The 12252-nt window shown below is 39.1% G+C and overlaps 1 protein-coding gene across 4 annotated transcripts in view; it reads left to right on the top strand.

Annotated features, from left to right (window-relative positions):
• Window positions 1-12252, top strand: part of MYRFL (myelin regulatory factor like) — a 126082-nt gene that overhangs the window by 38270 nt on the left and 75560 nt on the right. For all 4 annotated transcript variants that reach the window (XM_019455084.2, XM_019455083.2, XM_019455082.2 and 1 more), the window contains exons 3-4: window positions 11101-11168; window positions 11266-11524. In XM_019455084.2, the coding sequence (XP_019310629.2) occupies window positions 11101-11168; window positions 11266-11524 (327 nt within the window). The remainder of the gene's footprint in view (window positions 1-11100; window positions 11169-11265; window positions 11525-12252) is intronic.

The following is a 12252-nucleotide window of genomic DNA, read 5'->3' as shown; positions in this document are numbered from 1 at the left end:
CACACACACACACACACACACACACACACAGCTAGTGGGTTGCCAAATGTGTGAGCCCACACTCTGAGCCAGCTCTTCTGCTGTAGGCACTGCGTGGGTTGAACCTAGACACTAATTACCCTTGTGCCTGCCCTCACATTCCCCCTCACTCCATCCAAACCACTGATGTGAGTCCCTGTAGGAAGACTGGGCAGGATGTATCCTTTCCATCTCTGGCCTGGAAACAATCTGCCAGAAATTGTCTAGTCTCTCTTCTATGTAACTGCTCCTTAAGAGAAAGTACAGCTAATTTTACCAGGGTTCTAATCATCTGGATCACTTTTATAACTAGCAGAAAGAATTTTGGCTGTTTGGTGGGGAGAAGTGAACAAAAGTCTTATTCAAAGAATGGTCTTCTTATCTGGGAGGTCTGAAATCTGCTATATGATCTTAGTCTCCATGATAATAATGGCCCTTCCTGTAGAACCAGAGTTATCTCCTCATGGGCTATCACTATTGGTTTGCCTAACCAGATTCATTCTCTACCTTTAGGGGTGGTTGGGTATAAGAGAGGTAGAGGAGGGAATTAATATTGTTGAGCGCTTACCAAACAATGGGCAATGTTCTTTGTGTTTTACATATTCATTTATTTAATTACACATTTGATTTTTATTTTACACATTTCATTCTCTGAACAAATTTGCCAAATAGAAACAATAATATCTACATTTTATAAATATGGAGGTGGAACGAGAGTAAGTCCACAGGTCAATAAGTGGCAAAGCTGGGATTAAAATGTACCTGGCTCTCCAACACATGCCCTTTCTTCTATATGCAGCTTTTACATTAATTAGGTGATATTTAGGAGGATGTGAATCTCAGGGAAATACATTCAATGCATCTAAAATTATCTGACAAAAGATGTGACTCAGGATGGATCTGAGCCATAGTTTGCAAAGATTGTCAGAGTTCATGCCCATTAAAGAAAAGTCCTATGATCAGATAACCTGTCATTGCTTGATAAAAACTGCTCAGCTGCATGTAGTTAAATGAGGCTGCAATAAAAGTCAGAGAGAGAACAAGTGGAAACAGTTCCAGTCCATGACCATGGGGCTGTTCAGGTGATTCAATGATGATTAGTGCAGCCTATTGAAATATTCCAAGTGTTGAGTATTTCTAAATACCCGGCTCTTTTTTGCAGGTTATTGCATTTTTCATAACAGCCCTGAGATGTAGGTTTTCTTGCCTGGGCTCACAGCTAATAAGTAGCAGAGCTGGGATTGAAACCTGAGTTTCTACCAATCCTGAGTTACTTCCTCTCTATTATATTGCCTATGAATTGTGCTTTAAAAAAATGTCAGTGACAACTCTTTTCCTAAGCGATCTGAGACTACTGGGCTGCAAAATTGATGAGAGCCAGTTTAAATCTCATAGGGAGACTTTCATGTCTCAGTCATATTAAAAAATGGAATTGGAATTATTGGCCCTCTAAAACAGGTACCCCTAAATGCTGTATGGAAAACTGGTCCCATGAGATGTTGTGGGAAAAAATAAAAGTTCATGGGCACTTGGGTGGCTCAGTCGGTTAAATGTCCAACTTCAGCTCAGGTCATGATCTCGTGGTTTGTGAGTTCAAGCCCTGCATCAGGCTCTGTGCTGACAGCTCGGAGCCTGGAGCCTGCTTCAGATTCTGTATCTCCCTCTTTCTCTGCCCTTCCCCCCGCTCATGCTCTGTCTCACCCTCTCTGTCAAAATAAATAGACATTAAAATTTTTTTAAATAAAAAAATAAAAGTTCCATGATGAGCAAATGAACTTATGATTCACTAGCTTAAAAAATATTAAATGAACTTCGCTGCAGGACTTTTCAGAGCTTTTGATATGCTAATGTGCAACTGAAGAAGGGAAATGGTATGCAGTGTTTCTCAAATTTATTTGGCCATGAACCCCTTTTGGGAGGCATGCACTCATACATGAGCACTGGGATATGCTGCTCAGGACTTTCTCATCTTTCTGTGTAAATCTAATTGGTATGTTGAGCTGGGACAGTCCTGTCAGCACATGGAAATTTCTAAATATTGCCCTTAACCCTTTGTTTCCTTGTGTGGCAGAGTCCAGGGCAGCTGTCTGCCCAGGAGGAGCAGGCTGAAGTCCTCTGGTTTCCCTAGGTTAGCCAGCCAGTTACCTACTAGGTACACAGGTAAGCTGTGGTGGACGTACTGGGAAATGTCTAGGTGTGGAGAGCTGCTTGAAGGGAGGGTGGGTAGAGCTTTAAGAGATAGCATAAACCCTGGAGGATGCAGGAAAAAAGGACAAGAAGTGTGTGTGTGTGTGTGTGTGTGTGTGTGTGTGTGTGTGTGTGTGTGTATGTGTGTGTGTGTGAAAGGAAGACTCCAGAAAAGGGACTAGTGAATCTGAAAACAGGCTTTATTTCTTTCAAAATGCCCAGAGGTTCACCTGCTTCTTTTCTTTTCTCTAAGTGTGGGTCAGGGAGCAGCAGCACCCGTATCACCTGTGAGCCAGAAATGTAGCATCTCAGACCTTACCCTGGAAAAGCTGAATCAAAATCTGCATTTTTCATGAGATCCCCATGGGATTCACATGCACATTATAATTTGAGAAGCCCTGCTTTAGGTCACATAAACATGCCTCCTTCCCCATCCCCTCCTATGTTCCAATCCAAATGATTTAGCATGGTTTGAGTAAGTGTGCTCTGTGGGGGTCATATCATATCAGGCTATAGGCTGGCCTTGGGGTCCTGATTGTGGAGTAAGAGAGAACTAGCTGAGAGCACTGAGGTAACACCTATTCACAGGTTTGAATGGGTGACTTCACAGGAGGGGGACCTTAAAGGCACATTAAGTCTGTGAGGAATCAACTGTAATCAATATTTCATTCTAATGATGGAGCTTATTCTGGGTTTTACTTAGGACTTGGCTCATTGGGGTTGGACCACAAAATAAGCTAGGAGTCAATGACCAGCTGCGTGCTTTCGTTCTGCCGCCAGTGGAGTGGGGCTGATAAGCTCTTTACTGTGGTGTTGTGAAAGGGGTGAGGTAACGTGTAGTTCTGTGAGAAGAGCTTGTCAAAGGCCGTGTGACCAGCTTGGCTTCTGGGTTCAAACTGATGCAGTAGGAGAAGGCTAAACAGAATCCTGTGCTGAAGCATTACTGGCAGTGTCTCCATTCTAAAGATATTTGTGGGAAGTGAAATCACCTATAGTAATTAATTTGATTAGGAGAGTCTGTATTTATTTAATTTATTTTAATGTTTTTTAATGTTCATTTATTTTTGAGAGAGAGAGAGACAGAGTGCAAGCAGGGCAGGGGCAGAGAGAGAGAGACAGAATCCGAAGCAGGCTCCAGGTTCTGAGCTGTCAGCACAGAGCCTGATGCAGGGGCTCAATCTCACGAACCACAAGATCATGACCTGAGCCGAAGTCAGATGCTTAACCGACTGACCCACCCAGGCACCCCAGGATAGTCTGTATTTAAATCACTGTGTTCGTTAGAGCATTAACTCTGGTGGGAGACCATTTGACTCCAGCTTGACTACTTGCCAGATGAATAACCTTGGATAAGTTATTTAACTGCATCAAGTCTTAGTTTCTTTGCCTGTGGAACAGGGGCATAGCTTTTCCTGTGATGGTCCAGAGCTTCGATAAGATAACACATGCAAAGGGAGAGCTCAGTGCTTGGACCAGAACAGGTTCTCCATTAAAGTTTATTTCTAAAGCAGCAGAGGAGTGGCGGTAAGAGGCTCAGGGTCCTTGCAGTTTGCCAATAAAGGGCTGGAGGGGTGGGGTGACATCATACTTCCTTTGCCTTGTCAAGAAATTATTTTCTTGGGCTACCTTATCTACTGACAACATTTCTGCCAAGACTCTTGCTCATCCCAACTTCCAGGTAGTGGGTACAAGCTCTAACCAAGCTCGATCAAATATTTATTGTGTGCCTATGACACGTTCACTACCGGGGCACTATGCAGAACACACACACACACACACACACACACACACACACACACACACACACTCACTCACTCACACATATATACACACAGTATTAAGACATATTCTTAATGCAGATATCCATGTGGGAGGGTAAATCGCATACTTAAAACATTGGAGAAAGCATTTTCAATAGCAGTTATTTCTCTGGTTGGTTGATGGGGTACAGCAGTGAACAAAACAGATGAAATCGCTGCTAATGGTTTACCAAGGGCAGTGTGTTGGGAAGCAGTCTTCCCTGGCAGGACACCCAGGAATTTTTCTCTGAGTTGGTGGTGCATGGTGATGATAAAAAGCACACTGGCTTTTTGTAGGTTTAAGTAGTGTTTTTAAGTTCCCAACAGACAATGCATTTCCTTATTGCCTGTTCCTGGGGTGAGCTGTTCCCCTGCCTTCACTCTTGATGCTCCACTGCTGTCATTCTGCTGTAGTGGGAAAAGAAAGACAATGGCATATGTCAGAATAATGGCAAATAATGGCAGAATTTAGTATAAAGTCATTCAGTAAGATGAAGAAAAATAAGCATTAGAAGGTGAAGGAATAGGAAAAGGGGGTAGGGAGGCCATTATTTTTGATTGGGTGGTCAGGAAAGCCATCTTTAAATATATGAATATATATATATATATATATTCATATATTTAAAGATGGCTTTTTATGTATATATATATATATATATATATATATATATATATATATATATAAACCTAGGTTATATATAACCATATATAACCTAGGTTTATATATATATATATATATATATATATATATATATATATATGCAATAGAGTTTAAGAGAAGGCGCAGTTGGTGTGTGAAGGCACTAGGGGAGTCATCAAAGAAAACTGGGGATTGGATTGTGAGTAATCCCAGCTGGGCATTCACATGAAGCCCATGTCTCAATACTGTATTTCCCACGCAGTGCCTGGTATAGTCATGAGCACATAGTAGCCACTCAATAAAAACTTGGTCAAGCCTGGTTACAAGCTGAGAGAAATATTGGCTGCTTTGGGCACAGTATGCAGTTGTCATGGATATACATATAATCTCACCAGCTGGAAAGAAGAGTCTATTTTGCACTCCCTCCTTCAGTTTGCATAGCATTCAACCCCCAGGAGACCATATTTATCCATATATCCTCCCAAACACAGAAACAAATTATATATCTGAGAAGAGGAGATTTAGAAGGCAAATTACTCATTTTTTATTAGTAGTTAAGAATCTCTTGATTATTACAACTATCTCCTACAGAAGGTGGAGACAAAGATGGCCACTGAAGGAGTGATCCATGATTCTGTTACTTTCCAAGTCCACTTCATGGAAATCACTTTAGCATAATAGGCAAATTCAGAACACAAAGGCCAAAACAGCCTAATATGCATGACTGGGTGTAAAGAGATTAACAGCTCATTAACAGTCCCAAACAAAAGTATTTTTCTTAAAGTTAACTATTGCCTTTGTTTTAACAATTTGCTCAGTTTCAGAGGGAGCTGTCATTAATTCTTCCTTCAGATTCTCTTAAAAGGACTGTAAAATTTTTCTCAATACTATAAAATGCATCAAGCATGGAATGCAATGAAATAAAGGAGTAGCTGTGGTGAGTTTTGGAAGGGAGAGTAAACTGTAAGGAAAGCATTAAAAAACTTCAATGTTTTCATCTTGAAACCATCACCATATGTTGCTGCCACTCAACACAGGGACCTTTGATTCTCCATGCCTGTATTCCTACATAAAATATTCCATGCCATATTTCTCGAGTGAATTGATAATTTACTTCCGATTTTTAATTCTTATTAACGTTATTGAATTCGGTGGTGCCACTAATGTAGAGGTAACAACTGCCTAGAATCTTGAATGTGGAATTGTGAAATCACAGAGCCAATCAAAAAATTTAATTTATAAATCTATAGAAGTGATACATGTGCAGAATTTAAGAAGTCAAATAGAACTGTGGGTATATGGCTTATAATGAAAATCAGCAATCCTCTGCCCTAGTTTTCACCATGTTTCTGAGTCTGGCTCTCCTAGAGGCAGATACTTTCCAACTCCTTTAGAGATTTCTACCACTTTATATCTGAATGGTGTTGTATATTGCTATTCTTGCTTTATGTATTTTAGAACTTAATGTCATCTTCAGGGAGGATTTAACTTTCTTATACCACATCTGACATCCACTTCTAGCACCAGCCTCCCAATATCATAAAGTTGTATAAAATTTTTGGTTAGGTCAGTAGCCAGGGCTTACATTATTATCACTATGTGTTCACATATTATTTATTACAATTATATTTTCTTTCTTGAACTTATTGTTTTTCTCAAACCTAGTCTTGTTTTCATGATTTTCTTGACTTTGAATATAACTATCATTAATTCATCCCACAAATTCTCTGAAGAGAATTGCCAAATTCCTCTCAGTATTAAAACACATCAATTCCTTTTCTCCCTAAAGAAATTTCTCAGATGATCTTTGTCATTACTGACTTTTTTGTTCTGTCAATTTGTACTACCTATTTCTATCAATTGATAAGAGAGGGATGTTAAAATCTCTATGATTGGACAATTACTTATTTCTCCTTTTATTTCTGCAAATTCTGCTTCATGTATTTTGAAGCTATTAAAGAAACAATCATGATTGCTATGGCTTCTTTTAAAAAAATGTTAATGTTTATTTATTTTTGAGAGAGGCAGAGACAAAGCATGAGTGGGAGAGGGGCAGAGAGACAGGGAGACACAGGCTCCTGTGTCCGAAACATGCTCCAGGCTCTGAGCTTGTCAGCACAGAGCCCGACGTGGGGCTCGAACTCATGGACTGTGAGATCATGACCTGAACCAAAGTCAGACCCACTTAACCGACTGAGCCACCCAGGTGCCCCTGCTATACCTTCTTAATGAAAGAACTATTACTGTGGAATGAGCCTCTTTATTTTTAGTAGTGCTCTTTATTATGAAGTCTATTTTACCTATTATCCATGAAGTCACTTCTGCCTTCTCATACACTTTTTTCTCCATTAATTTTCAACTTACCTGAGTGTTTATATTTAAAGTGTTTCTTGTAGGCAACATAAAGTTGGGTCTTGCTTTTTAAAAACCCATTCTTACAATCTCTACCTTTTATTGGAGTCGTTAATCCATTAACATGTAATGCAATTATTGATGATGTATTTAATTTTGCAATTTTATTATTTGTCTTCTTTTTATCCATTTCTTATTTCTTTGTAATTACTTTCCTACTGTATTAGAATTCCATTTTATCTTCTGACCTTACCTATATACTTCTTTGAATCATTTAAATTTTCATTGCCTACTTAGAGTTAATGAATTAATATTGTACCACTTTACATAAAATGTAGAAACCTTCAACTGTATAATTCTATTTTACCCCTGACTCCCTTCCTCTATGCTATAGTTAGCATAAGTGTTACACTTTCATACATTATAAATGCTACAAGATAATGTCATAATTTTTTGCTTTAAATAGTCCTACGTATCTTAAAGAAACTGAGAAAAAATGATTTTTTATTTAGATATATATATTTTTTTATTCTCTACATTCCTTCCTAAAGTTTCAAGTTTCCATCTGATATCATTTTCCTTTAGCCTTAAATAATGTCTTTAACATTTCTTATTGTGCATGCCTATTCATGGTTTTACTTAAATTTTTTTTAATCTGAAAATCTTTATTTTGCTTTTATTCTTGAAGGATATTTTCATCATATTTGAAATTCTAGATGGTCGGTTTTGATTTTCTCCAGCACTTTAAAGATACTGTTGTACTGTCTTCTTGCCTCTGGAGATTTTGATGAGAAGTCATTGGTCATTTGAATCACTGTGACTCTACATGTAATATGTTTTTTTCTGGTTACTTTTGAAAGTTTCTCTTTATTTTTGCTTTACACTGATTTGACTCTGATGACCTATGCGTGGTTTTCTCTATATCTTGCTTAGGATTTGTCGATCTTCTTGAACCTATAAATTTATGTCCTTTGCAAAATTTGGGAAGGTTTTAGTCACTATATCTTTAATTATTTTTCTGTTATGTCCTCTCCATGGTTCATGAATCTTTTTCTCTCCCTCTTTTTAAATTCATTTCTCCCTCTCTGTTCTTTAGGTTGGATCATCCCTGTTGATTTTCTTCAAGTTATTCTGTTACACCACCTAGGGATTTTTTCATTTTCTATTTTTATTTTCATTTCTAAATATTTTCAATTCTAGAATTTCCATTTAGTTCCTTTTTAGTTTCTACTTATTGGCTAAGATTTTGTATTTTTTATTCTTTACAAACACATTATCCTCTCCTCCATTAGGTTTAGTTGTAACAGCTGTTTTTATAATAGCTGCTGCTAAAATCTGCATTTGTGTGCTAATCCAATATCTGAATCATCTCTGGGTTGGTGTCTTATAATTGTTCTTTTCCTCAAGGCTAGGCCATATTTTCCTGGTTCTTTGTTTGTTGAGTAATTCTTAATTGTATTCTGGAAATTGTGAATGTCTGGCTTTTTTTTTTTCTTTTTACATTCCTCTAAAAAGTATATATACTTTTGCTTTCCAAGTGGTTACTTTCTTTAAACTCAAATATAAACTCTGTCTCCTGTGCAGCAGCTCAAATATTTGTTCAGTTATTTTATTTTATTTTATTTTTTGTCTTGTTTTGTTTTGTTTTTGGTTGGACTGTGTATAGTCAGCCCCATACATTGATGGCTCAGGAGTCAGCCAGACATTTGGCCAGAGTTTTTATACAGAATCTAGGGTTTCTCCTCTCTGAATCTCTTTTCCCCAAGATTTCCCTTTCACTTTAAGCAGCTGTTTGCCCCCAACTCTGTTCTCTGGTTCTTTAGGTCAGAAAGTTTGTGTGTTTCTATCAGAGTTTTAGCTGTTCTGTGATTCTGCCGTCAACTGGGTCTGAGGCTAAAAGCTGTAAATAAGTGATTTACCTTATGCTATTTCCTTCATCCAAGTTTCAGTGTCCCTCCAGAATCTTCTTGCTTTTGACCACTTTCCAGTGTTTTCAGGCAGATTGTTTTTTGTTTTGTTTTGTTTTGTGTTGTTGTTGTTGTTTTAAATTTTTCAGAGTTCACAGTTTTTATTTATGGAAGGGTCAGGTCTGTTAGGAGCTCCAGTCATATGAGAAGCAGAAGAGCTTTTTGCGGATTTTTTTTTTTTTTTTTTTTTTTTGCATCCCTTCTTTATCTATTTGCTTGTTCTTTGTGTTTAATGTTAAAGGTTTCTGGAAATGTCTAGTCCTTCATCTTTTGTTCCTGTTTAAGACATTCTGTTTGCAAACCATTATTTTCAAAGGATGCGTTTCATCATAGAGTGATCAAGTGGGGATTGGCTATGTTGCGGGGGGGTAACTTCAAAATATCCTTTTTTCCCTTGAGGTCATTCAACTTTTCTGGGGAACAATCTTTCAATTTCCTATGGTAGGAAATCTGCTCGGATGCTTACAAAGTCAAGTTGAAGAAGGCTCTCAGGGTTCGGTATTTAGACTTTTAATGAATCCTTCCATTTTTAGCTCAGTAGTTTTACAATCTCCCTGGATCTGTTTCTTCAGAGAGTAAAACTTTCCAACTTGCGTTGCAGTGATGGAGGTAGTTGTCTGGCTGTAGAGGTTGGGAAAGCTACTCTTAGGATCCAACCATTCTTTAATCAAGGTTTCAATCAATCCTTTTGTTTTCAGCTCCACCTTCAGCCTGAACTCAGAGGTTCCTGGTGACTCCAATGTCTTGGGCTTTTCTGAAGTTGCATTAAAATTGGATAACTTCTTGTTGGCTCCTATGTCCCTTCTGCCATCCCCAGGCAGTCTTGTTTTTGCCTTTTCCATTCTACTAATTCAAGTTACCATCCATCCTACTTCAGTGTGCCACAATGTTATTAAAATATAGTCTTGTTGTACACTCTCTCTGCACATGTACTCTATGTCCTTTTGTGTTTATGCCTCTTTATTCCTTTACTTTCATTTTTGGTGGCATTTTTGGAGGAAGGTGGTGTTTTTGGAGGAAGGTTTTCTGTTACTCATAAAGAGTGAATAAATTATAAAAGACTAATTTGAGGAGAAAGCCTAACTTTTCTTTTTTTTTAATGTTTATTTATTTTGAGAGAGAGAGAGAGCGTGCAATCAGGGGCGGGGGCAGAGAGAGAATCCCAAGCAGGCTCTGTGCTGTCAGTGTAGAGCCCGATGTGGGGCTCAATCTTAGAAACCGTGAGATCACGACTTGAGCTGAAATTAAGAGTCAGACGCTTAACCAACTGAGCCACTCAGGTGCCCTGAAAACCTAACTTTTCTAATAAATAATAAAAACAGACTTTTCATTGTACGAGGTTGAAATCTTAATCAACCAAGAAAAACACGATAGCTTACTCTTCCAGCAGGAGAATCAAGTAGAGGGTGGTAGTGGTTATGAATGACTTAGAATCATGGAGTTTCTGAGCCATAAGGGACTTGTAGGTTTTTTGGAACAGAAGATTTCACACTTTTTTAGTGGTGGTACTCATTTTTTTCTTAAATGAAATTTTACTTGCACCTCAATATATAAAACAAAAAGTTATGATTTTTTCCCCCAGGCATTTAAATTTTTTCTTTTGTAAAATCACTGAGCTCATTCCAATCTCTTTGGGATTTCCCAGAGCACAGATGGAAAACCATTGCTTTAGTGGTGACATTTCACAGCGCTTTAGCCTAAACAGTATGCTCAACCTTCTCTCTGGTATAAGAGCTTCAAGAACGTTAAGAAGCCAACAATACGGTTAATTAAACTGTATTGAGCATGCACTACATTTGGGGGTAATTATGTTATGGATTTTACACATACTATCTCATTTAATTCTCAACAGTGTTATGAGGAAGGCATGATGATTATTTCCACATGGTAGGTGAGGAAACGGAGACTAAGGTCTTGTTCATGAACACACAGCTAGGAAGTGGAAGAGCTGGGACCCAAACCCAGGTCTGTCTGACTCAAAGCCCATTTACTTAACACATGACACCAGGCGTGGCCTGGTGGGCTTTGGTCCCCATGGTGCACTGTGTGTTGTACCCAGCGGTACCTCCCATTTGTGGCCAGGGTATAATGACCGCACAGGTTACAACAAAAAGCAATGCATGTCTCTAATCCTCAGGCAAGGGCAGCTTCCGGATACTCCACCTTATTCTGCATCAGACTCCTGTTCTCCTCCGCAGATCAAAGGTGAGTGCCATCTGCCTCGCGCACGCCTTGCAGCGTCCCTCTTCTTGGACTCTGGGTGGTCAGAAAGAGAGCTCTTCTCACCTGTGTGTTCCCCCAGGTGCATGCTGCCCAGCGGCGAGACCTGCAGCCGGGAGGACTCCAGCTACTTTTCTCCACTCCGCGGCTGCACCTGACTCGCTGCCTGCGCAGCTGCCACAGAGCTCGCGTGAAATGAGCAACTCTGCCCGCACCCACAGCGGCGTCCACAACTGCTATCCAGGCTCCGGTCATCTTACGACCCCCCCGGACCATTGCGTGTCCTGCCGTCCGGGGATAAGCCGTTCTTACCATCAGCAGCCTCTGTGCCACAGCCCTGGGTAAAGGGCAAGATATTTAGTTATGAAAGACCTCAGAGCAGCCAGCACCCCCCGCAGTGCCGGTAAAGAATGAACAGTGGCGTTCTCTCTCCAGGAGATGGCGGTGTTGAGACATATATCAGACACGGCAAGGCCCCAGCGCTCTCGGCTTTAGGCCGTCTTTTAACTAAAAACCCGCTAAACCCAAAGTCCTCGTTCGATGGAAAGTGAAAATGTCAGAAATAGAGAGAGACATTCTGAGTGATGGAGAAAGCACTATTTACATTTGTAGTCTCAGCTAGAATACGCAAGTAATTTGTGAATTAACACATAGAGTCCTCAGATAAATATTAAGCATGAACTAATATGCGTTTTAATTTTCTCTCTTTTCCTTCTTCTCCTCCTTTTCTTCTTTTCTTCTTTCTTCTGAATCTACAGAATGGCAAGGAGAGTAGAGGTCATAAAAAATTGTGGTGAAATTCCATGTGAAAAAAAAATGTCAGGTGTAAAATGGATACATATTTTATATACTTATATTTATAAGTATACTATAACACTATCTTGTCTATACTGTATTTATATATAAGTTCATATACTATATTTTAACTTCTCTGTCTCAATATCTTCTCTGCTTTTGGAAACATTGGCAGTTTATTTTTCAGGTAGGTGAGTCTCTGATCCATTGGATATTGGGAAACTAAGTTTCAGACTCGCGGGTTACTAAGTTTCAGACTCGCGGGTTTCTGGAA

The sequence above is a fragment of the Panthera pardus genome, unplaced genomic scaffold (assembly GCF_024362965.1).
Source record: "Panthera pardus isolate Hobbes unplaced genomic scaffold, ASM2436296v1 HiC_scaffold_6, whole genome shotgun sequence".
In the NCBI taxonomy this organism is placed as follows: Eukaryota; Metazoa; Chordata; class Mammalia; order Carnivora; family Felidae; genus Panthera; species Panthera pardus.
This window is presented reverse-complemented; position numbering and strand designations above follow the sequence as displayed.